The sequence below is a fragment of the Cupressus sempervirens genome, chromosome 3 (genome assembly GCF_028749045.1).
Source record: "Cupressus sempervirens isolate cs-2001-9-10 chromosome 3, ASM2874904v1, whole genome shotgun sequence".
Lineage (NCBI taxonomy): Eukaryota > Viridiplantae > Streptophyta > Pinopsida > Cupressales > Cupressaceae > Cupressus > Cupressus sempervirens.
The window spans coordinates 745,308,479-745,335,267 of NC_143120.1; the positions used below are offsets into that span (position 1 = coordinate 745,308,479).

Sequence of the window (26,789 nt, forward strand, 5' to 3'; positions counted from 1 at the left end):
TCGGGCTAAACAATAATTTATTCCTTGATGGAAAGCTCATTTGCAGTATTAACTGACCTTCCTAGATAGCTAAGTGGTTTGCCACTAATTGACATAGATTTGAGAGTAGTTTCTATTCTTAACATACCACTTTACACTATTACTGTTTAACCATTGTAGCTAAAAATATTTGAAGTACTGAGTGGACCTAACAATTCTATGAATTCCTATATGGCTACATTGATTAGTGCTTTTTGTAAGTCTTTTAAATCAAACCATTCTTTTTAGTCAAGGACAGGGATTGATAAGGGCTATATGATCTTTTGATGAAATCCTCTAACAAGGTCACTTTAACAAAGTGTATGTAACTTTTAACAAGGTTGTCTCCTAATAGAGATCACTTCAGAAGAGTGAAATATTTGGGTTGTCGGTCCTGGTGGTTTTTCCCTTAATATGGTTTCTATGTTAAAATATTAGTGCTATGTTCAAATGTTATTTGTGTTGAAAGTTGTTTTATATGTTTTAATAGTTTACTACAACTCAGTAATTACTAAGATATTATTAGATAATTACTTGAAATTTACTAACAGTCAGTAATGCAAGGAACAATTTGATAACAGTTTGAATTAAAGTATCTAAAAGAAATGATTAAAGACTCTATCGAGTGATTGGATGTATTGAAGTTAATGTCATTTTTTATGATGCTTTGATGGTGTTGAAATATTTAGAAAGGATTGTGAGATAGCTAGGCATAACTGATTCACCTCAGTTATCTAACACTTACATGGTCTAAATACCTTCATATATTATTTTAAAATATGAACTAATTAGAAAGAATTCTTATTCTTGAAATCCCTCTAGAAACTAATCTTATATTTGTGTAATTATAAAAAAATATGGAATGAATTGGGATAGTTACTATTCATGCTTCTTTTATACCATGAAACACTATTTCAAAAAAAAATTGTGAGTAAAAATTTATTATAAATTATTTTAATAAATATAATACCACTGTAAATTATTTATAATTTTGGAATGGAAATAAATATCGACATGAATCATAAGAATGACACCCTAGATCTCAATAAGACATTGGGATTGTATTTGTAACTAGGTAGTTCATATAAGATTCAAGAAGACACACACACACACACACACATAGACACACACATAATTCACTTGGGTGTTTTCTAATGTAATATTGGCAAAAGTGATAGTATTGGTTATGCTTTATTTTTTTTAATGTTCATAAAAGAATAAAATTGTTGAAGTTTATGAAAGAGCTTTAATGTACAAAGGATATTATAGGGGCACATCTCAACAATTTCTATACGAATAAGTGGATAATTAACTTGGGTAACATTTATGAGAATTGGGCCATGACAACACTTATTTTATGATACCTCATAGATCTATAATTAATAGAATTCATAATTTGGTCATATATGAAGTAATCAATCTAGTATTATCCTCTTACATCCTTGCACCTCTATTATAAATTCATTGATGAATGAAATATCTCTTTTGCAAGATTTTTTTTGGTTCTCATAAGCTACAAGGATGTAGAAAGATGTAATAAAATATCTAAAGATAAACAAGTTGTCATTTGACTTCATAATAGGAAATAATTTAAATTCCAAATAGTTAAATTCAATATCTATTTCCAAGAAACAAATCTAACTAACATGACAAGGAATATGGTAGTTTTGTCAATGTAGAATGAATGCGAACAAATTCTAAAATGCCATATAGAAATTCTTAAAAAATAAAACCTTGAATTTATCCATTTTCCTTCATTTACACATTTTTATATAGACTATAATTTTTCATCCTCTTAAATTATTAAATATTTATAATTATGTACAAAATTAACACTACTTATTATGACTATTTATTATGTTGTAATAATTTTATTTATAAATTAAATAATTTAAAATAGTATATAAAAGTAAATAATAACCACTTGTTAACACTTCTATTAAAAATAACTTATAATATTAAATATCTTAATTTTAAAATTTAAAATTTAAATCTTAAAATGATAAGTCCCTTTCATAATATTTATTTTTACTAAAACATATAAATTCATTCATACAATCCATTCCCAAATGTGTACACCTATTTATGTTGAGTATTAAAAGAAAAAGAAGAAGCTAATTAATATAGTAAGATTCCCAATAATACATACTTAACAATATTGTATACAAACCAAGTATTTCCTAGAGTATCACTTCCAAATTCATTAATTTTATCCTATTTATAACTATCTGGATCTATGCATCAACATTAAAATCGAACGACCCAGAATCATTCCTATTCAATCCAATACAAAATTGGTGGCTGGGGATTAGTGTTGCTTCTTGAGGTACATTTACTACAACGAGGTCTCTAAGATTTGTACATCCTTCCAATTGAAATGAAAATAAAAATAAAAATGTTAAAATATAATTTTTGAAAAGATATTAAAAGTAATAGATGGATGAGATATATAATTTCTTAATTAATTTATTTCAAGTTCTAAAATTATAGAAAACCATACCTAAATTATAGAAAATCATACCTTTTCTTGGAGAAAGGAGTTGTTCATCGTTAAAATTTGCTCCTTCAAAATAAAATCAAATAGATATTATGTATAAAAATATATTAAATTAAAAGTAAAATATTATTAATTTTTAAATGTTGAGTGAACACAAATAAATTGCAATAAAACTTATTTCGAAGGGATAATCTTAAAGACTTTACAATTTAAAAGTAATTAAAATTGAAAAATCTTATGTTTTATGTAATAACATATTGCAAATTTTTAAATAATAATCAAAAGTGATTATTTTTACTAAAAGAACTATTTTATTTTTAATTTTAAAATAAGAATATATGTTCTTAATATTAAAATATAGATAAATAAACTTTTCTAAATTATTACATATTCAACTTCAAATTGTATAAAAGATATTTTTAGTATATTTATTATCTTCTACATTATTTGATAGTTAAAATAATGACAAAATTGTCTTTGTAGCTCAAACCTCTATTTTGTATACATATTTTCAATATGTAAGATAAAGAGACAAAATATTATAAGTCTATTCAAATTCAATAACATCAAGGACCATGAAAAATTGAAAAAATATATGACTTACTTTAAATAGTCTATTATAATATGATTTATTAAAAAACTAAAAATAAAAGAATAACATAAGATTCCATATTTTCTCCCTTTTATTTATCAAGTCATAGTATGATAGCTATTTAAAGAACGATAAAAGAATTAGTTCTACATTGTAAACTTTACTATTCCTCAACACTTTCTTTTTATCTTAATCTTTTTGAATACTCTAAATTAAATAAAAAGAGATAACATTTTATTGAACGATAATTTCCTCATGTTCTATATATTCTTATAAAAGAAGGTTTTGTATAAATTAAAAAAATTGTGGTAACCTTGTCATATATCTTATTTATATTTTAATAATTCAATAAAAAAATCAATAATCAATCTTGTCATAAATAGATATCTCAAAAATATTGTAAAAATCTTTACAACTCTCGCTGAGAGAAATTGAAATTTTAAACCCTGCACATAATTGTTGACACTAGTTAGAGATATGACCCCCTTTAACTCAACCCTCATCCTCACATGGGGAAACACCCTCTAGGACCCCTACTATTGTTAGGATCAACTATGGACATAAATAACAATCAAATGCAAATCTAACCAATATCAAAAAATAATAAATCACATAGAAGAGAACACAAGACATAGATTTAATGTGGTTCACCCAATCCCTAGGTTATGTCTACCAACAAGTAGTCCAATATTTTTATTATCCAGTTATTACAATATACAATCCTCTACAACTTAATACTGCCATAAGAAGCTACAATATCATCATACATAATGAAATCCCTAACCCTAAGTCATTTTATACAAGCTTTTTCCCCTTTCAAAATTAGGGTTAAAATAAGTCGGCCAATAGAAAATAGTAGCCGACACCTTTTACAATACTAGAGTCATTTTTGGCTTTGAGGGCACTGCCCCCCAAAACCCTCATTGGCCCCTAAACCCCACCTTATACTGTGATAGGGAGAGCACCTATAAAGCTTCCCTAGGAGGTTGCAACCCTTTGACCCCGTCTTGGGGGAGCCACCCCCAGACTCCCATAGAAATAATTTGGGGGGAAACGACACTAAAAAAAACTCTGAGTTTGATTAGGCTCCACATCACAACAATCTCTTAGTTTGAAACTAATCAAACTCCACAACAATAATCTCCCACTTGGAGATTGATCATAGCACCACTAAACTTCTAGTGCCCACTGGAATAATAAACTACCCTAGACTCTATTGTTCTTTTATTTAGTTCAGTCTAGAAGACCAGCTGAAGTTGAAGACAAGTTCAACTTCTCTCTTGTCACTACCTTGGGAAACATATCTGCTAGATTATGATTTGTATGAACCTTCTCTAGCTTTAATTGTCCATCATCCAAAACTGATCGAATGAAATGGTACCACAATTGTATGTTTTTTGTCTTTGAATATAAAAAAAAATTCTTGGCAAGATGACTATAAGCACATAATTATCCCTCTATGGGTGTCCTAATTCTTCCATGAAGAACTAATGCCATATCATCTCCTTGGCTGCCTTTGTAGTAGTAATATACTTTGCCTCTATAGAGGATAAAACATTAAGCTTCTACGACTGAGAAATCCAACTCACTGCTATCCCACTAGCAGTAAATACATAACTTGTAATACTCTACCAGATATCAATATCCCCTAAAAAATCTAATTCAACATTGCCCTATAAATTAGAAAGAGATATCCCAAAATGTAAACACTTAGTAGATGTTCTTCTCAAATATCTGAGAATCCATTTAGTTATATTCCAATGCTCAATCACTGGATGACTCATATACCTATTAATAACTCCCACTGCATGTGCAATATCTCTCGTAGTACATACCACAACATATGCTAAGCTCCCTACAACTGAAGCATAAGGTGCTTTGGACATTTTAGCCTCCTCTTCTGGTGTCTTTGGACACATCTCCTTAGTCAAATTGAAATGAACAGGTAAAGGTGCGCTAACAACTTTAGCATTCTCCATAGAGAAACATTACAACACCTTCTCAATATAATCAACATGAGATAAAGTCAATTTTCTATTCTTTTTATCTTTGCAAATTTCATACCAAGGATTTTCTTTGTTGGCCCCAAATCCTTCATAGCAAATGAATGTGCTAACTATTTGTTTAACCCCTTAATGTGATCCATGTTAGACCTAGCTATAAGCATATTATCAATATATAAACATAAAATAATGTAGCTGTCATCATCTAACCTCTTAAAATAAACACAATGGATAGAATGACATTAAGTGTAACCATGCTCATTCATAAAATTGTCAAATTTAAGATACCATTGCTGAGGTGCTTGCTTCAAGCCATATAAACTTTTCTTCAATTTGCACATTAATTTCTCCATACCATTGACCTCAAATTAATTACTTCCTCTCTTAGTCATTTTACTTCTTCTTTGTGTGTTCAAAACACTTCCTAATGTATATCCACCTAAGGTTTTCCTATGAGTTTCCTCACTTAGAATAACACCAATCAAATCATCAAATTTTATGGTATTAAATACAGAAATAGAATTAATGACAACCATTACCAAGCCATTCCAACTTTTAGGCAAAGAACACAAAATCAAAAGAGCCCTAACTTTTTCATCGAAATTGGCATTCAGAGAAGGTAACCAACTAGTAACTATATTAAATTCATTTAAATGATCTACGAAAGATCCACATTCTACCATCTTCATATTAAACAAAAGCTTCATGAGATACCTTGTTTAAAGTGAAAGCCTTTTCATACAATTTTTCTAGGGTTTGCATTAACTCTTCTCTCGTCTTCACTTTTTTAATATTAAATGTCACCAATTGTGCCAAGCATAATTGAATACTTCCAAGTCCCTTTCTATCTATTGAGCTATCATTTTGCACAATGCTTAACAACATGAATCTTTTTGAAGTCCTCTCTTGAAAAGATGATATGAGACTAACTCCAATGTTCTGAGCGATCTTGCGACCTACCAGAATCCACTTAGTTGAAGATAAATGTTTTTGTTCCCAAAGAGGCCATTTTTGGTTTGGACCAATTTTGGATAAGATGATAAATTTGATTGCTGTTTCAAAATAACCACAAAAAATGATATGTTTTTTGGTATTTTATGTTTTTTAATAAATTCAATCTAACAATGCAACTATATGAATTCCTAATTTAACCAAGGGTTAGGAAAGAAAATAAAAAAGATAAGGTAATGAGAGATGAAAGTAAATATATCATGAAAGAGAAATTCCTAACTGACATAAACCATGGTAACAACACGTCTGTGAGTTAAATAGTTGAAAATATTAGCTAGGAAACCAATGAAAGTAGGAGTAGTAAATCCACTCATGTAATTGTTGATGGAAACTTAGTAAAACCAAAAGATGTTTCAGTTTTCTCGTCTTGCATGAACTTCCGTTGAGTTTTCATTTTGCACGATGCTTAACTATAATAATCCTTTCAAACTCCTCTCTTGAAAAGTTGATTTGGGACCAACTCTAAGGTTCTAGGAAATCTTGTGATCTACTGGAATCCACATAGTTGAAGATAAATGTTTTTGTTCACAAAGAGGCCTTTTCTAGTTCAAACCAATTTAAGATAAGATGATAAATCTACTTGCTATTTTAAAGTTAACAACAAAAAAGATATGTTTTTTAGTATTGCCTATTTTTTAATGAATGCAATCTAACAATGCAACTATATGAATTCCTAATTTAGCCAAGGGTTAGAAAAGAAAATAGCAAAGATAAGGTAATGAGAGATGAAAGTAAATAGTGTGAAAGGAAAATTCCTAATGGACATAAACTATGGTAACAACATGTCCACGAGTTAAATCATTCAAATGATTGGCTAGGAAACCATGAAAGTAGAAGCAACACTTCCTCAAATCCATTGATGCGATTGTTGATGGAAAATTATTAAAAAATAAAAGATGTTTCACTTCTTATCAAATCAAAAGGCCATAGAAAGTGTGCTAATGTAAGATGAGAATCTATGTAGGAACAAAAAGGGTGATCTCTTCTCCAACTTTGTACGATAGAAAAATTTGTCAATGTGCAACAAACACTAGAAATAAAATATCGCACAATCAAATCAACAGAACAAAAATATTGGCTCCATTATTATCATGAACAATAATCCACAAAAATAACACACTCTGGTAAGAATAACTACACTCAGAACAAAAGCACCCAAAACATATATTATTGCACTGAAATATGAGCCTAGAATACACATTACATTCTTGAATTTATAAGAAATTATCTCCTCAATTTTTGTTGAGAGTGAGAGATCTCTTTATGAAAACATGTTCTTCTAAACTAATAAAAGAAATCTATTTACATACAAACTGACTCTCTAAGAGATGCCAAGCAGGACTTCACCCTTATTGTTATCAATTAATAGGTGCATGAGAATTTACATGTCTTAAAATGAAGAAAGAACAAATAGATAAGAAGAAGGAAGCTATCAAATGATGTAAGAGTCTTTGGAAATGCCAAAAATAGAAGCTCAACTTTCTCTAGATGTTTGTAGAAGTTAAACTTCCATCTTTTTGGTGGATGATATCTCCAAACTCACCTAATAAATTTGAAACTTCAAGTGGTATTTCACTACTACCTTCCTTATATTTTCTAGGAATCAAAGCATAGCACATACACTGATGTTTCATGCCATCTAAAAAATTTCTTCCATCAACAAGATAGATCCTGGCACTGCTGCATACCTTTTCACCTTCCTTTTTCATGGGCTTCAATTTGTGGCAAACTCCATCCTTTGTTAGAGAGTAGGTGTTTGCATGACCATCATGTATTGCATGCTTATCAAACTGCCACGATCTACCCAACAATAGATGGAAAACATCCATTGGAATATTAATCACAGAGAACTTCATCATGGTAACTCCCAATTTTGAACTTCACTAAACATTGTTCACTTACTAGGACCTTATGATCATCCTTCACCCAAGCGATCCGATAGGGTTGGGGGTGTTTCTCCCTCTTGAGCTTCAGCTTAGAGACCATCTCTTCTGAAAACAAGTTGTCAATGCTACCACCATCAATGATCACATCACAACATTTATTCTCACATTTACACTTGGTACGAAATAGACTCCTCCTTTGTCCTGGTTCAATCTCCCCACTTAGTAGAACCCTTTCATTTACTAAAGTCTCTTCTCTTTCTGCATCCTCTAATGTGATGACTATGCATCCTCATCCACATGAGCAACCCTAGCTTGGCCCTCAGCTCTCCTATCTGTTCTTCCTTGTCATTGAGGGCATTCAAAGGCATGATGGCCTTGTTCATTGCAATGGAAATAGGTACCATGAAAACCTCCTCTTCCTGAACCTTATCCATGTCCTCTACCTCTTCCTCTCCAATCTCTAAAGTTTTGATCACGAGAGTAGTTGAAATCATCATTCCTCTAGTTCTTGCTAGTACCGACATCTTCATATTTCCTTTGGGTCTCATTTCGACCTCCAGATGACCTACCACTACCCCTTCCTCCTTGATCGTGCCCTCTTTGTCTCCCTTCAAACTTTTTATTTAGCTTCTCTTCAACTCTTAGGGAAAATTGGTATGCCTCTTCAACGTTGGTTATTCTTACCAGACTTAATTCCTCCTGGATGCTAGGTCGTAACCCACTGATATAATGAGAAACCTTCTCCTTATTTGCTTCTGCATGCCTTGCTCTAATCAAAAGTTGATAAAACTCCTCCATATATTCCTTGACTGATTTTCCTACTTGCTTTAACCCATGCATCTTCTTAAACAAATCAAGCTCGTAGTTAATAGGAATGAACTGCTTCTTTAGTTTGTCCACCATGCGATCCCACCTTGTGATCTTCTTCTTTCCTCTTCTATTTCTCTCCAATTGAACCTCTTGCCATGAAATTTTGGCACAATCTTTTAGTTTGGCCTTTGCAAACTTAACCCTATCTAGATCCCTGATATCCTCATACTCAAAGTACTCTTCTAGTTCATTAATCTAGTCGATCAACTCATTTGGTTTCAGATTTCATGAAAATACACCCACATCAATTGTAGGTCTTTTCCCAAACTTAGTAATGGCTCTAAAAAGTCTTTCCTCTACCTGATTCAGAAGTTTCCCTTCAACTTCCCCTTCTAGTCCAATTTATTCTTCTTCATTGTCGTCCTCACTTTCATCACTTGCAGTAACATTTGTTCCTCTACAGAGCTCCTCCTGCAACACTTGAACCTGCCTTTGGAGGGCTCTAACCTCCTCAGGATTAATAGCTCTGGCCCATCCACCACGCTCTCTTCATGGAGGCATCTTCTTAATTCAAACCCACAATCACATAGTCTTGGTGCAAACTGCCTCACAGTTGATGCTTTGTCTACACACTTAGGAAAATCCGCTCTGATACCACTTGATGGGGAGAACAACCCAAGCATAGAATGGACATAAAAAGAAAGGGAAAATTTTATTAACTATGAAAATATGCTAGTACACTTAGTGCAGAGAAACAGACTCCAAAACATGCCCTATGGGCTTACAATAGCATAAATCTGGAGATAATTTCTTCTCCTAGTACCTTCTCTCAAACTCCACTCCGAACTGCATTTTACAATGCCAGAAATGTCCTTAAATAGACCCCAAAGGGTTAAGGATTAGGAATACATTCTAGAAAGTTCTAGTTGGTATCCACCAACCAAATAGAAGGCTCTAGAAGCTACGTTAGAAGTCGGTGCAAAATTAGAAGAATCCAGAAACGGTAACCAAACTTCCGGGAGGCATAAGTTTTGAACCATAGCTCTGATTAACAAACTGTTTACATTTACGAAAAGCTCTCAAAGCACTCTATAGCCCTATGGACCATCTTTTCTCATCCCCCATTTTTTGGCCTTGTACAAGGTCATTTAATGCCATGAATCTGACTTTGAAGCATTCTTAGGAGCTCTCCAAAAATTAAAAAATTGTGATAACTTTCAAACCGTCCAGCCTTTTGACCTGATTCTTTTTCTCAAATATTCTAAATTAAAATTTTAATCCTCCCTCTAATTTACACCTTCTAATCCACCATAATTATGGTTCAATTACATAGTCATAGTTTTTTGACACTTACACGTATCCCAAGGTGGTCAAATATTCTAAACTAGAACAGTGATAGTGGAACTATGAGAGTTAGAACCTTTATTTGACCCAAATTGGTATCAAGAAATGAAAACACATGAAATAGAAACTAAGTCTAAGTACATTTTTTTTGGATGACACAGGATTTCCCTTACACCTCTGGATGCTCCTCCATCACTTTTATAGTCCCCAGAGGAAGTACACCTCTTAGGGTGCGCACCTATGCATGTGCACACTTCCAAGAGGAAATGCTCTGCACTAGCATGGGTAGAGCATTAGCACACCTCTAAGGGTGTGCTAAGTGCACTATTATGCCCCTTATACTTAAAAATAAAAAATTTCACCTAAATTCCTTTCATTCCATGATCTGGGTTCCTCAAGCAAAGGGCCAAGCTTTTCTACAACACTATATAAAGCCCTAAAAAAGACTTAGACCTTGGACTAGGGGTCTAGAAAAGTAAAAATTTACTATGGATCTCCATATCTTGGGAAAAATGGGGTGTGCATTGTAAAGCCACAACACTATCCTAAATTTCCCACTCCTCATCTGTTAAAGTTCCCTATTTCTTGGCTTTTCCTTCCAAAGATCATCATAAATCCTTTTGATAAAGATAGTCCTCCATTTACATTTTCCATAACTGAAAGTTCTGTCTATTAAACTTCTCAACCTTTAGCTTACCCTTGTCTACCATTTCTCCCACTCAACCACAAGATTCTCACTCAACTATGAGACCTTGCAGAGGATAGAAAAAATGATGAGAACCTAAACTACAAAAATGATGACAACCTAACTCTGATACCACCAGTTAGGATCAACTATAGACATAAATAATAATTACATGAAAATATAACCAATATCAAAAAATAATAAATTGCACATAAGAGAACAAAAAACATAGAGATTTAACATGGTTCACCCAATCCTTGGGCTATTTTCACCAACAACAAGTCCAATATTGTTATTATCTAGTGATTACAATACACAATCCCTTAAATCTCAATACCACTGCAAGAAGCTACAATCTCATCATATATAATTAAATCCCTAACCCTAAGTCATTTTATAGTCTTTTTTAAATTAAAAAATTAGGGTTAGAATAAGTCATCCAATAGAAAAATAGTAGCCGATACCTTTTATAATAGTAGAGGCATTTTTTACTTCAGGGGTGCTACCCCAAACTCCCATAGAAATAATCTAGTGGGAAATTACACTAAATAAGCCTCAAAGTCTAATTAGGCTCCACACCACATTAACTATAGATTGTAGAGATTTTTATTGGGATTCTATTGAATTTTTGTGAACCATAAACTAACCTCTTGTGTATTCTCTAAATATTCTTAAGGGTGAGAAAGAAAAAGGAAAGCACTGAAAAAGAAGTTGAAAATGTGCACTAGTCAATGAGATTATGAGAATGAATCCTATGATATTATTCTAGAATATGTTAGATTGGAGGAAGGAATAAAAATTAGACTACAAGATGTTATAGATAGGGTCATTTCTTCCATGAGCAATGATTCTGTGTGTAAGTTATTCTATTTTAAACTAACAATACACTTGGTTAGATGAAGGATAACTGCTAGGTGAAAGCTAAAAGGTAGTGTCTCTATTAATGCTATGCTTAGAAGCCTATTCTTATTTTAATTAATGGTAGAGGACTTGATAAAGATTTTAGGGAACATGCAAAGAACTATATGGATTTTTTTAGATGGAAGCCAAATTTTGACCCAATAACTAACCTCAATTGAATGGATCTAATTTAGTCTTGTATGCTTTATTTTCCACTTGAATTTTGAAATGAGAAAATCTTCATATCGATGGGTACACCTTTGGGCATAATTTGAATTTGATGTTATAAATCAAGCAAGTTATAGATATTATTCAACTATTTTTGTATTAATGTTGTAATTAATAAGACTCACCTAAACTTCCTTACTCTATAATCTAAATGGGAAAAGCAAACTTAAGCACTAATATAAGATAATGCAACAAATTATCGTTAAAGGTATTCTAGATTGGGCCATGTTATAGCTGATTGTGAAGCTTCTGTAGCTAAGGAACCTAAGCTAAAAAATCAATCTCCCCCTCCACACATTGGGGAGAATTGAAAGAAGGTTGAAATTTCCTTAAGGTTTGAGGATTATCCCTTTTAAAGTCACCCAAATGCTTCCTTGTATTAGATCTTGCTATGACAATTGCTTTGGAGGAAGGAGAATTTGTCCTTGCTCCTAAAGTGGGTTAGTTTTGGCCTAGAGTGATTGATAAATCACCCTCTTTGCATATGGATATTTATAAGATGGATTATGAATTAGGGGTAGATCAAGTTAAAAGAGACTCATTACATAACACTACTAATGGTTTGGACTAGAATTTTCTTGCATGTTCTTGGGTGATGGAAGATAATCCCACTCCAAGGAACTTACTATGTAGGATGGAGTTCATATATAGAAGAATGAGAATAAAGGAGTTATTGCATCCTCTACTCTGAGTAACTAGAAAATCATATCTCATTTGATCATGATGTTGATTTTTCTAGAACTAAGAACTTTACTCTCACCCTAGAAACGAAAAAATCACATTCTTCACCTAGACCTTCAAGTAGTGAAAGGAAAATAGAGGAAGATAAATGATTAATAAATAAAAATAGACTCAAGGTAAGAAGATGGATGTAGGATCTAAATGAAAGGCTAGAAAGTCCTCAACAAGGTTAATAAGGAAAAGGAGATTTCTAGGGAAATCACCAATGCTAGGAAATTGATCTTAGATGTAGTGCCTCTTTTATTTGCATTATATTCCATGGTCATTTTGATCCAAGTTATACTTTTATTTATTTACCAATGTTTATTTTCATATTGAAATTCTTTGATGACTATACACTATTTTAATTAAAAATATCATAGCTGCTAGATGCTAGACACATTACTATTTAGTTTGATCATATCTGCATGTTGATGCCAATGATGTGACATGATGCTTTATGAAAATGTTTAGTTTATTTTGTATTAAAAAATGGAAGATGATATATTTGTTATCAGATAGATAATATTGGATTTATTTTTGGTTTATTTTTATGCTATGAATATCTATCTTTTACCTTCAATATATATGCTCAAATGATGAATATAGATTACTTAAATGATTTAATTTAAATATTTTATCATATGATTATATGCTATTATGTTGTACTACACCATTTCTATGCATGGATTTCTTGTTGGTTGTAGTAAGAAGTAGGAACTAATTCATAATCACTTTCTTGTGATATCTACATGGTATACTGTTCTCCTTCACATGATTATGTGTCCTTATGGGCTTTAGCTATTATATATTGGCATCTACACTAGATGTTTTCTTGTTTACTAAAAAGGTACCAGGTAAAGTCACCCCAAGTTTAGGACATGAGTATGTACCTATATCCCCAATAGTTGCACCTAGAGATAGTGACTTTGGCCATCAATGTTGAGCCAATGTCAACCTTGTATGGGTGATGTATCAATCTATTTTATTATTATTAACCTTTTGATAATTGGTTAATTTGAATTCATGATGCATTATTTGATTAAACATGTAAGTATATCTATGCATTTAGGGTTCTACAATTGTGGCAAAACATATGATTAAAATGTTGATTTAATTGATTTTTGGTAAAATTTATAAATTTAATTTACCTACTAATTTACTATATTTTAATTCTAATAACTTGGGATTTCTTAATTTATTTGGGAAAAGGGGCTAGGTATTATGAAGGGTGCTCCCCTTAATACCTTAACACATAACACAAACAAAGAAATAATAACAATTTATGAGAACAAAATATGGGCTTCTTATTATTGCCACAAATGTGGAATCATAATATGCCAACCCACATGGGCAACTTCATTATAGTAATCTGCAAGAAAAACCTATGAACTATCAACCAGAGCTATCCTAAACAATGTATGGGCATTTCTTAAATAGATAATTTTATGTTGCTCGGGAAGGTTCTAGACACTCAAACTTAATACCTAGGGTTGAAAAACCCTAACAATACATATAGAGTCAGCCAAACAAACGTTTGACATTTATTTTGGAATTTTTCATTAGAACAAATTTGGAAGGCCATAAATTTCAAACTGTTGCTCTGATTGGCTATTATAACTACTTTTCAAAATTCTCAACTTCTGATCTGTAGGCTCAAATTTGTGCAAGCACCCATTCATCAAGTTTTTGGGATTGATCTGGGCATGTTTAGGACTTTAATAGAGATCCTAAATTATTTATACCAAACTTGTACACCAAAAATCTGCAATAAATCCATGAATACTCATGATATGGAACTGAGCCTCAACTGGTAGGCTGATATATCCAAGATGAGCCTCTACCTCTTAAATTAGGACATTCCAAGCTTGTACAACTAGTTTTCTAAGTAGAAAGCCTCCAAAAACAACAAATCTACATTGAGAAAATCCTTATTCAAGAAACAAAAGAATTAATTTTTTTGGGTGATGCAAGATTTCTCTTACACCCAAGATGGTCCTACATTAGACGCTAGGGGTAATTTGAGAAGTAAGTACCACATCACATCTTAGGTGTTCATAGGAAAACCAAGATGGTTAACCTCCTCTCTTTCTAGCCATGATGAATCTTATACTTGCCTCCATTTCTATTTGACTAGGTACTCTTCATTAGTTTGGTTCCTTGTACTTTTGGCAATATGATTGTCCAATATTTCCTCAATCTCATTTGTAGCTAAACTAGCTGCTAGAATAATCCACTACGCTTTTGCAACTTCATCACCATCACCTCCTTAATAAAACTCTATCAAATTTTAAATATTAAATATTGGTGAAATATTTAGTTCAGTAGGCAACTCCACTTCACAGGCATTTCCAAAATCATACCTTTCACTATTTTGCATAGTCCAAACTTCATTTCCAACTTATTATATGTGCCCACTGGAAATCTATTCTTCCTCAAATGGACCATTACTTTATCTCTAATTGAAAATTCCTTATATCTCTTTTTCACATATTCCTTAGCCTTGTATTGTGCATTCGTCTTTGTAATGTTCTTCCTCACTTTCTCATGGATATTCTTCAAACATTCAGCAAATTTTCCTGCTTTAGTGCTACTTATCTCTCCTTCATCTAGCTACCTCAATTTAGAAGCATTTTTGGGACTACTTCCACATACAATCTAGAATAATGATTTACTAGTACTACCATTGATAGAATAATTATATGAAAATTCCACTTGTGGTAAAATTAGATCCCCCTCCTTTTAGTTTATCTCAAACCAAACATCTCAACAAGTTTCCCAAATTGTGATTCACAACTTCTATTTGTCCATCAGTCTATCGATGATGTGATGAGCCGAACTTCAAATTTTTCTTTAATTTCTTCCATAATGTACACCATAAATACCAAAAAAATTGGTATCTTGATCTAAAACTATGCCCTTTGATAAACCATGTAGTCTCACCACTTCTCTGAAAAACAACTCTACCACATGAACATCATCACTAGTCTTCTTGCAAGGAATGAAAAAGTGCCATCTTTGAAAACCTATCAACCACCATAAAATAGAATCATGGCCTCTCTAAGTCCTTGATAATCCAAGAATGAAGTCCATGCTGGCATTCTACCACAAATTCTCTAGTACAGGTAATGGAGGATACAACCTCATATTCTTCTTCACTCCTTTCACCATCTGACACACTATACAACTTTGTACAAACTTCTTGACATCTTGCTGAAATTGTGGCCAATAATAGTAGCCAGCAACCAAAGTAAATTATATGTTGTCATTGATGTTATAAAAAAGTCAATATTAACTGAGTAATGTAGAGTTGGTAGTATTAACCTTGTACATGTCAATATTAGCCAAGCATTTGGGTAGAGAAAACTTTCCAATATTAAATGAGCAATTGGTTAATAGAGGGATTCCTTCTTATAGTATTGACTGAGTGGTCAGGCATCGAAAGAGTCATAGTGTCAACTGAGTGTTTAGACCTAGTGTTGACCAAGTGACAACATATTACATATGTCAACATATTTAATTGATCAAGGCTGACTATTTGGATGTTTATTATTATTTTCGAAGGGTATTCAAGCTGACTTATCTAATCCTATGATATATGAGAAAGGTTAAGTTCTGAGGATGAGTAGGATAATAGCGTAATATGAAATAAGATGGATATGTGAGTGAAGGAGAAGGAAGAGAAGGAAAGTGTGAAAGATAAGTTGCAAAGAATATTTGATTAGGAAAGATCCATAGGTCAAACTAGAACAAAGATCTGAATCTGTAAAGGAAGATTCTTTATTGATTAGGTCAAAATTACTATTGCATTTCTACCATTGTAGCAATAAAGAAATCTCTTCACAGAGTTGACTTAAAATCATTTTGTAAATCCTCTAATAAGGTGACATTTCAAGATTGAAGTTTTTAAATAAATATAACCAAGAAACTCCTAATAGGGTGATCTAAATCATCTAATAGGGTCATACTTAACAATATGTTTTGTAACCTTTAACAGGGTTGGATCCTAATAGGGCTCACTTCACAAGAGTGAAAATCATTGTAACTAGTTGCAAGATGGTTTTCCCCAAATTGGGTTTCCACATTAAATCTTGGTGTCATATGTGTTCAATCTATTTTCTTATGCTTTATGTTTCTACAACTAAGTTACTAAAGGATTGTATTGTCTTGAAATGGAAGCACTTCCATGTTAAGAGTGTTTATCCCTCAAAGAAAGTGATTTGGGGTCATGTCAAGAACCTTGAATGGGTCTTTGCATGGATCTAGCTATTTTCCCTCTCTTCTTCTTCTTCTCCTCTCTCTCTCTCTCTCTCTCTCTCTCTCTCTCTCTCTCTCTCTCTCTCTCTCTCTCTCTCTATTTCCATCTTATTTTTGGTAAATTGCTCTATAAAATTTAGGACATTGGCCTCTGAGTCAAGGATAACCTTTTGGGTCAAGGTCAACTTCAACCCTGACCTAGGTCAAGGATGATTGTGATCCTAACCTTGGGCAGGGTCAACCTCATCTTTGATCCCAGGTCCCATTTTCAATTTTTGGGAGTTTTAGGATCTTAGGCTTTAGAAAGTTTCTTTTCCCACTTATGAGTCAACTATTTTGGGTTTCAAAATTGTAGACTCTTAAATTACATATAATCTAGGTCCTTTCCTATGGGTTAAAGTTAAATGGGATTTAATGCTCTGATATCAACCTTCTCTAGGAGTTAGTGCCCTAGATCTTTATATCAGGAAGCCTTCTTCCTTCATTTTGACATCCATAATTTCATGAGCGCATCCACTATCTACAATCTAACTATGATCAATGAAGTGAAGTTCTACTATTTATCAAACATTCAAGTGTTCAAGCATCCAATTCATCAAGGAGGTCCATTGTTAGCCATTGATGGATTCAATCTCTATGTAGCCCTCTTGTTGAAGATTTCTCTATCCATATTCATCCAAGCCTTTTCCTATGCAAAGATATATTCAATATTGGTGTTGAAAATCTAATGACATTGATTTGAGACATTCTACATACATTTGGAGCATCTGTACTTGTAGATTCAAGAATTTGAATCCTCCACAGGGATTTCCACATAAGAAAGGTGAATAGTTTTGTTTACTTTGTTTATGCATATTACAATTCCAACTATATTTGAAAGTTAATTCCAAACTAGGGTTTGACTAAGGTGAAACCCCCATCCAAAAAAAAAAACCATTTTTCTTATAGATACGAGTGTGGAACAATGAATTGGAGAGCATATTTTGATACCTTTTTGTCAAACTTGTGAGATCCATGAATATAAATTTTGTCAGATTAGTGTAGGTCAAGGTCAAATTTTTGGGGCATAATTATGCCTCGGGGTAAGATTGTGCCCTACCAATAGGGTCAAAGTCAACCTCCCTTCAAAAAGATAAAAGATTTTTGGGTTTTCTTTGTCTCGATATTTCCAGTTCAGAATAGGTTGTAGATTTTCCAGAAACCACATACAGATATCATAAAATAACACTTTCCATTTTCAAGATTAGTATTTTCCTTTTATCTATTTTAGGATTTAAGCACATACTCCCCCCACAATAGAAATATTATATAATCTCTTTTATCCTTATTTTCCATTACATGATCCATTTTTGTATTGAACACTTTCTTGTGCTTAATCAATTTGGATCATTCCTTTTTGAATATAGGGTTGAGAAGAGGTTTCCATTTTCTTTCTATTCAAGGATAAAAAAATTATTAAATTGAAAGATTGTTTTTCTAATAGAATGATAGTAAAATTCTAATGTTATCCAAGCTTTTCAGTATTGCATGAACAATAGAAGTTTGTATTGACATCTAAGGGACAAAGATTTATTTTTGTGGCAATTGATTCACCTCTCCCTTTTCAGTTACTCTCTTACATTTCCAATAAATGTCCAACCAATCCTCCACTATGCTTCTCCTTGATGAGATTATCTCTCATTGAACTTCTTAGAATGCATAACTATTTTTCTTTGAACAACATACCATCTTGAATTTTGAAATCCAACCACTTCATCCTGTCAAGTGTACCAAGTTCTATAAAAACCTTCCACACTTCACCAAAATTAGGATCCTCTAGATACAAATTACTAAGTTCCTTGAAGCCAACCACCTCAATCTGTATTTTTGTTAGAAAAAAATGTTTTCTACTAAGAGCATCTACAACTTTGTTAGACTTCCCACTCTTGTGTTTCAAAAAAAATGTATAACTCTACAAAAACTTAACTCACTTCAAATGACTTTGGTTTAATTTTCCTTGAATATTAAAATATTGGAAATCTTGATGATTAGCATACAAAACAAACTCTTAGGAAGCAGATATTGTCTCCACTTCTTTAATGCTTCAACTATAGCATAAAATCCCTAATCATAAACAAAATATTTTCTTTTAGCATCATTTAACTTCTCACCGAAATAAGAAATAGGTCAACCTTCTTGGCTTAAAACGATTCCTATTACAATACCACTGGCATCACAATTTACTTGAAAGACCTTGTTAAAATCTAGAAGTGCTAAAATAGGCTACTCTATCACTTTCTATTTTAATATATTAAAACTCTTATCTTCTCCTACAATCCACTTAAATTATTTTCTATTCCCCCTCATTCTTTCAATCAAGGGTCAACAAATACTACTAAAACCTTTCATGAACCTTTTGTAAAAACTAGCTAGTTCATAAAAAAATCTTACCTCTATAGAACTCTTTGGAGTAGGCCATTCAAGGATAGCCTTCACTTTCTTTGGGTCTATTTTCAAACCTTCTGTTGAGACTATAAATCTCAAGTACACCAACTACTTCACAAAACTACAATTCTTCAGGTTTATCAACAACTTTTCTTCCCTCAACTTATCAAACACCTTTCAAATGTGCATCAAATGCTCCTTCAATGTCTTACTAAGATCAATATATCATCTAGGTAAACAATGATAAACTTACCTAGAAACTTCTTTAGTACCTTATTCATGAGCCCAATGAAAGTGCTCAGTGCATTGGTTATCCCAAAAGGCATGACTAACCACTCGTACAATCCTTTCCTTGTGTTGAAAGAAGTCTTCCGCTCATTTCCTTCTTTGATGTGAATATGATGCTATCCACTCTTTAGAGCTATCTTTTTGAAATATACAACTCCACTCAATTAGTACATAATATCATCCATCCTTAGCAATGGAAATCTATACTTGATTGTGATCTTGTTGATAACGCGAGAATTTGTGCACATCCTCTATTCTCCATTCTTCTTAGGTTCTAATATTACTAGTACAACACATGGAATTAGAATCTCTTGAACCAAAACCTTTTGCAACAACTCATGAACTTGTCTGGTCAACTCTTCATTTTCTTCTGGTGTCATTCTATGTGCTTTCTTGTTTGGAAAACTTTCTCCTAGAATCAAATCCATTTGGTGACTGATCTTCCTCACTAAGGGTAATCCATCAGGTACATTATCTGACACAATATTTGGAAACTCTCCCAATAAATTTGAAACTTTTGTAGGTACCTCCTCTACCTCTTCTTTGCCATCTTTTGGGATTAAAAAAAACACATATGCTCATGCTTCATACCTTGGAGAAAATCCTCTCCATTAATAAAACATATTCTAGCAGCACTTGTCATGACCTGAAAATGACATACAAATCAATCTATTTTAATGCATATATAACACATAAAGACCTTATCCATGCTAATCTACATACAATTTATATAATTATAAAAACCATCAATATATATATATATATATATATATATATATATATATATAATCATAGTTATAAATAGTGGTACACAAAAATTAATATTAACAAATAGATATTATTAAATGCTAATGATCGTAATTATAAAATAAAATAAAATATATATAATCTAGAATTGTATTAGACAGTACCTAATTAAGTATTTATATATCAAATTCTTGAAGTCAAGAGATATGCTTGGTCAAGTGACCATTCAAGATACTCATCAGCTATATATAATGATCTATGGAGAAGTATTTCATGGATTATCACTTTGAATTTGCACTACAATTGGTAAATAGATGAAGGAAATTAAAGTAATTAAAAGAGATTTAGATAGAATGCATGAAACTAGTTATAAAAACTTATAAGTCGATTGAATATATATAAATTCAAGCATCAATAATTACAAATATAGACGCAAATCATCATTTGAAACACATCTATAGGATCACAAATAGGGCCACATCCTACAGGTAGCATCTCTAAGTATGTGAAGTTATCGTTGAACATAATAAAAGATGATGAAGGAATGTAGAAATGAGAAACATATTTTATACATTTAACATATAGAAATGATGACAATAATCATGAAATGAAAAGATGAGAAGGGAAGGATATGGAGAACATCTACATAGATATATGAATAAGCTACAACTATTACCATTAGAGCCTACTTGGATAAAATAGAATGGTGATAACAATATATATATATATATATATATATATATATATATATATATATATATATATAAGTGGAAAAGCAAGGTCATCATCTTAGTAAACATTGAAGATGGATGGTGAAGACAAACTTATCAAATATGCAATCAAAATGTGAGGTAAGAGTTAAGGAGTGACTAAAGTGAAGTTAAGTAGCAATAAAATATGTGGCATCTTAATTATTTCAAATAGTGCATGGTATTTTGAGTTACATGCACCAATTTGGGAAGGAAGGAACATTGATAGGGACTAAGGTAGTGTCTTAGAAGAAATAGTAAGATCTGAATGGTAGCCAAATATATACTTCAATTTAGTGATAAAAGATATAGGGAGAAGAGGACTACAATGACCAAATTCATATTCAGTAGATACACCTACAATATATGTTGCAATAAGCCACATAGTGGATAATCAATATCTAAATATAGAGGATTGTATACATTGAAGGGGCATACATAGTTGTAGACTTTATGGGGAATTAACAGTATGTAATATTATATATATAAAACCAAGTGTAGAGAATGTGTACCAATTATATACATAAGAGAACTATATAGTACTTACAGAGACCAAGTTAATTTTGGTAGAGGGCATCCTACTATGAATCTTAAGTTTCTCAATAAGAGAACTAAGAGACTAGAGGGCATTCTTAGTTGAATGTCGAGATCCCAAGTTGGAACCTACAGAGGGATTTGTAGAGAATCTCTAGAGACAATATATATTAAACAAATGCATATGTCAGAGATGAGAGACTTGATAGAGGTGGGATCTCTACCAAGTGATTAATAAAAGATCCCAAAAGAGGCCTTAGGAAGATGCTCTTTATATGATGATTTCCTAATCGGGAAGAAATTCTCACTAGAGGGTTAGGTGATTTGGGAAGATTTTTTTCTGAAGGGTTAGATGGGGTATTCTATATACTGTCAATTCAATATTTCTAACACAATTTTGTACATTTTATATTGTACTAATGATTTGTTTCAAATTGTAACATTTAATCCAAGATCTAGAGAAGGGGAAATTACAACACTACATACTTTTCCTTCTTTCTCCTTTAATGGATTCAACTTATGTTTCACTCCACACTTTGTGAAAGTGTAGGCATTTGCATGCCCATCATGTACAACATGTCTGTAAAACTGCCATGACCTACCCAAAAACATGTGATATATGTCCATAGGTATGATAGCACATAGCACCTCATCTTGGTAGCTTCCAATGTTGAACTTCACTAAGGATTTCTCACTGACCATGACCTTGTGGTCATCTTGCACCCAGGCAATACGATATGGACATGAGTGTTTCTACATTTTTAGCTTCAACTTTGTGACCATCTTTTCTGACACTAGATTGTTAGTACTTCCACAATTAATGATCACATCACAATACTTATGTTCATAGTTGCACCTTGTATGAAACAAGATCCTTCTTTGATTAGGTTCAATCTCGCCACTCAGTAGGACTCTTCTATTAACTAGGACTTCTCCTCTTTCAAAATCTTGAGAATGTGATGATCTAGCATCTTCATCAACATGTGAAACTATGACTTGGCCTTTGTTTCTTTTATTAGTCCTTCCTTTTCATTGGGAGAATTCAAATGTTCTATGCCCTTCTTCTCCATAGTGAAATTTTTTTCCATGAGAACCTCCTCTTCTAGATCCTTGCCCTCTTCCTCTTCCTCTTTGATCTCTATTGTCCTAGTCGTGAAAATGATTAGAATTATTTCCCTTTGGTTCTAACTACTATTGCTGGTCTCATCCTCATTCTTTTGATAATCATTTCGGCCTCCATAAGATAGTTTACTAGATCTTCTACTATGACCTCTTCCACTATTCTTGTTATCATATTTCTCTGTCACCTTCTCCTCAACTTTTAGGAAAAAATGGTATGCCTCCTTAATATTGGTCATTTGAACTAGACTTAGCTCCTCCTAAATGCTTGGCCTTAACCCATTAAGGTAATGAGCCACTTTCTCCTTATCGGCTTTTGCATGGCCATTTCTTATGAGAACTTGGTAGAGCTCCACGATATACTCTTGAATAGATATTCCCACCTGCTTCAACCCTTACATTTTCTTTAGTAGATCAAGCTCATAATCCATGGGAATAAAATTTCACTTCAATTTAGATATCATCTGATCCCATCTAGTGATTTTATCCTTTCCTCTTCTATTTCACTCTAACTAAATTTCTTGCCACCAGATCTTTGCATGTCCCTTTAGTTTCACCTTTATAAATTTGACCCTTTCAAGATCCTCAATATATTAATAGTCAAAGTATTCCTCCAATTCATTGATCCAGTCAATCAACTCCTTTGGGTAATATTTCTCAAAAATGTGGAAACCTCAAGATTAGGTCTTTTTCCAATCTTGGAGATGGCATTGAAAATTATTTTGTCTTCTGTGTTCAGAACCACCTCTACTTCATCATTTTCTTCTTCTTCACCTTCATCCTCTCTTTCATCTCTTATGGTGAGATTTATTCCTTTGCACATTTATTCTTCTAATTCATGTATCTGTCTTTAGAGGGCTCTAAAATTCTCAACTATAACACCTACAAATCTTCCACCATGCTCTCTTTGTGGAGGAATTTTTGTGCTTCTAGTGAAACCCTAGTGCAAATTGCCCCATAATTGGTGATAAGTCTATATGCTCAGCCCAAACCATGTTCCTAGTGCAAATTGCCTCATAGTTTGCAATCTATCCATACACTCAAGAATTCCATCTCTGATACCACTTGATGAAGGGTAATCCCCTTAATACCTGAACACATAATAGAAATAAAGAAGTAACAATAATTTGCGAGAAAAAAATGGGCTTCTTATTATTGTTGCAAATGTGGAATTATAGAATTCAGAATTACAATATGCCAACCTACATGGTCACCTTCATTATAGTAATTTGCAAGACAAAGCTACAAACTATCACCCAGAGCTATCTTAGACAATGTATGGGCATTTCTTAAATAGGCAATTTTATGTTGTCTGGGAAGGTTCTAGACACTCAAACTTAATAACTAGGGATGAAAAACCCTAACAATACATATAGAGTTGGCCAAATACACCTTTGACATTTATTTTGGAATTTTTAGTTGGCCCATTTTTGGAAGGCCATAAATTTTGAACCATTTCTTTGATTGGCTATTATAACCACTTTTCAGAGTCCTTAGCTTCTCATCTATAGGCTTTGATCTATTCAAGCGCCCATTCATTGAGTATTTGGGCCTCATCTAGGCAAGTTTATTCCTTCACGAGTGAGTCTAAAGTTTTTATACCAAAATTGAACACCAAAAATCCACAATAGATCCATGAATACTCATGATATGACACTGAGCCTCAATAGGTAGGCTGATACATCCAAGATGAACCTCTGTCTCTGAAGTTAGGACATTCTAAGCTTGTATAACTAACTTACTAAGTAGAAATCCTCCATAAACAACAACTCTACAATGAGACAACCCTTATTCAAGAAACAAAAAAGGAAATATTTTTGGGTCATACAAGATTTTTACATCAAGTTAGATTATCAAGTAATTTGATATTCTAATTTTTAAGTCACTTCATAAAAGTGATTATATTGGTAAATTGAGTTTTGATTCTCACTTCTCGCTTGGATGTTTCATGATTTTGGAAAAGATTCTCCTATTTAGGGGTAAAAGGGAGACACTTTAATAGGATTTTAGACCTCCAATTTTTGCTACTAATCCATTTAAATATGTATGTAAGAGAAAAAAATAAGGATTTCCAAATATGATTCCACTTATAATCCAAATTAGATTAGCTAGAACCCTAATGAAGAAGAGCATCAATCTCAAATTTGAATTATGATAGAGAATACAATACAAGGAAATACACTTTTTGGCCCTTATAGGGTAATGCATACATAAAATTAAACCAATTGCTTAAATAATATAGATCTGGATGCTACGTGTATACAATAAACCTAATTAAGATATAGATCTATATGTAGATATGAAGGAAATGAAATATGAAATACTTTCCTTGAATACATAGAGGAAGATATATTTTAGCTCTAAATATCAGACATTTAAGCCTATTTCTGAATATCCGACCACATAGTCTCAAATGAATCAACAAAACGAATAAAATCAAAAAAATATTTGACAAGAAGGTAAAAAGGACTAGGTGGACCTTGAGGAAGGAATTCTTTCCATGAAGTTGATGTAGTCTAATGACACTATATAAAAATCAAATCAACTTCTCTAGAAAGAATTTGAGGAGTTATTTCTAGATTTGTATGCAAAGTTTTGATATCTTGTTCCTACACACGTAAAAAACTTAGTTTTTGGGTTTTGTTGGGGGAGAGATTACCTTTGTCAAGCTCTAGATTTAGGAATCAATCTTGAAATGTATTTAAATGAAACAAGATAAATGTAAATATTCACCGTACTTGTAAAAACCATTGTCAATAAATATTTTTTGTGATGTATGTTCTAGATCTTGAATTTGGTATGAAGAATGTATAATGAATCACACAAAAGGGGATAGGATTTAATGGTCTAATGGGTTTGCATTCCTAATAGTTAATCCCACAAAGACAAGAAAGGGGGAGGAATGAATGGTCTAGTTTCAATGGAAAAATAATTACTTATTTATTTTAGCATCATAAGAAAGTGATAAAGAAAAATAAAGAAAGTTCAACATCAAGATATTATCCACAAGAGACACCCAATCCAAACCAAAGAGATCACAATTCCTATGAGGTCATGGAAGGATCAAATACAAAGATACCATGCAAGAAGTGAAAAAGTAAATCCTTGAAAAAGATGAATACACTTTGATAGGACTTCAAGGTAAGTGATCTATCTACCATGAAGATCCAATTAGAAATGATGTAAGATTGGATTTCACATAATAAAAAAATAACACACAAAAAAAGGAGAAAGATGAATAATGTTCCCTTACCCCTCAAGTGTAGGAACAAGAGAAGAGAGTACCTATTATGCTACTCACAAGGTGAAACATGTATGGTAATAAGACCCCAATAGAGAGGCTATTAATGTTATATGTTATGGAGAAAAATAAATGGGATCTAAATGTTATTTGAAGAAATGAGGATTAAAAGAGATTTGATCATGAGGGGAGATGCAAATAACCTCAAGATGAAAAAGTTGTTTAATCTTTAAGTGATAAGCATATCAGCCATGAGTAGAGTGATCATGATAATGGTGATACATACAAAACAAAATATTCATAAGATTCTAACTATATTTATTTCTATGTTTAGGCCTAGTAATCACCTTAGCACTAAGAAGTTTAGGAAAAATAAGTTCTTGATTAGTAGGAGAAGATATGCGAGGAGAAGATGGGAACAAAGAATGAGATTGAATACTTTGTCATGAACATCTTAAATTATGATCTATAATGGTGTTAAAAGAGTTCCTATGCCCCCTATTTCCTAAGTACACATGATTTTTATCACTAGATTCAATATATTCACCATGAGTGGAAGTAGAATTTTTTTTTTTCAAAAAAGGATTTACACGATTTCTCATGAATGGAAGGTGCTTAACTCTATATTTCCCTATAAAGTTGGTGTGAAATAGAAGGATCCTAAATCATCACCTAGAAGGGTACTTGTAGAAGGAGGATGATAATTATATTCTTAATTTTGTTGTTCCTCAACATT

General features: G+C 32.3%; 1 protein-coding gene across 9 annotated transcripts in view; it reads right to left on the reverse strand.

The window, feature by feature from the left end:
- The window catches only part of LOC149568972 (MADS-box transcription factor 21-like), a 376,483-nt gene that overhangs the window by 192,441 nt on the left and 157,253 nt on the right, over nt 1–26,789 (reverse strand). For 7 of the 9 annotated variants that reach the window (XM_089821778.1, XM_089821783.1, XM_089821779.1 and 4 more), the window contains exon 6: nt 2,540–2,581. In XM_089821778.1, coding sequence (XP_089677904.1) covers nt 2,540–2,581 — 42 coding nt within the window. Of the gene's footprint in view, nt 1–2,113; nt 2,391–2,539; nt 2,582–26,789 lie in introns of those variants that run through there. The other 2 variants (XM_089821776.1, XM_089821777.1) reach the window with 1 other exon arrangement.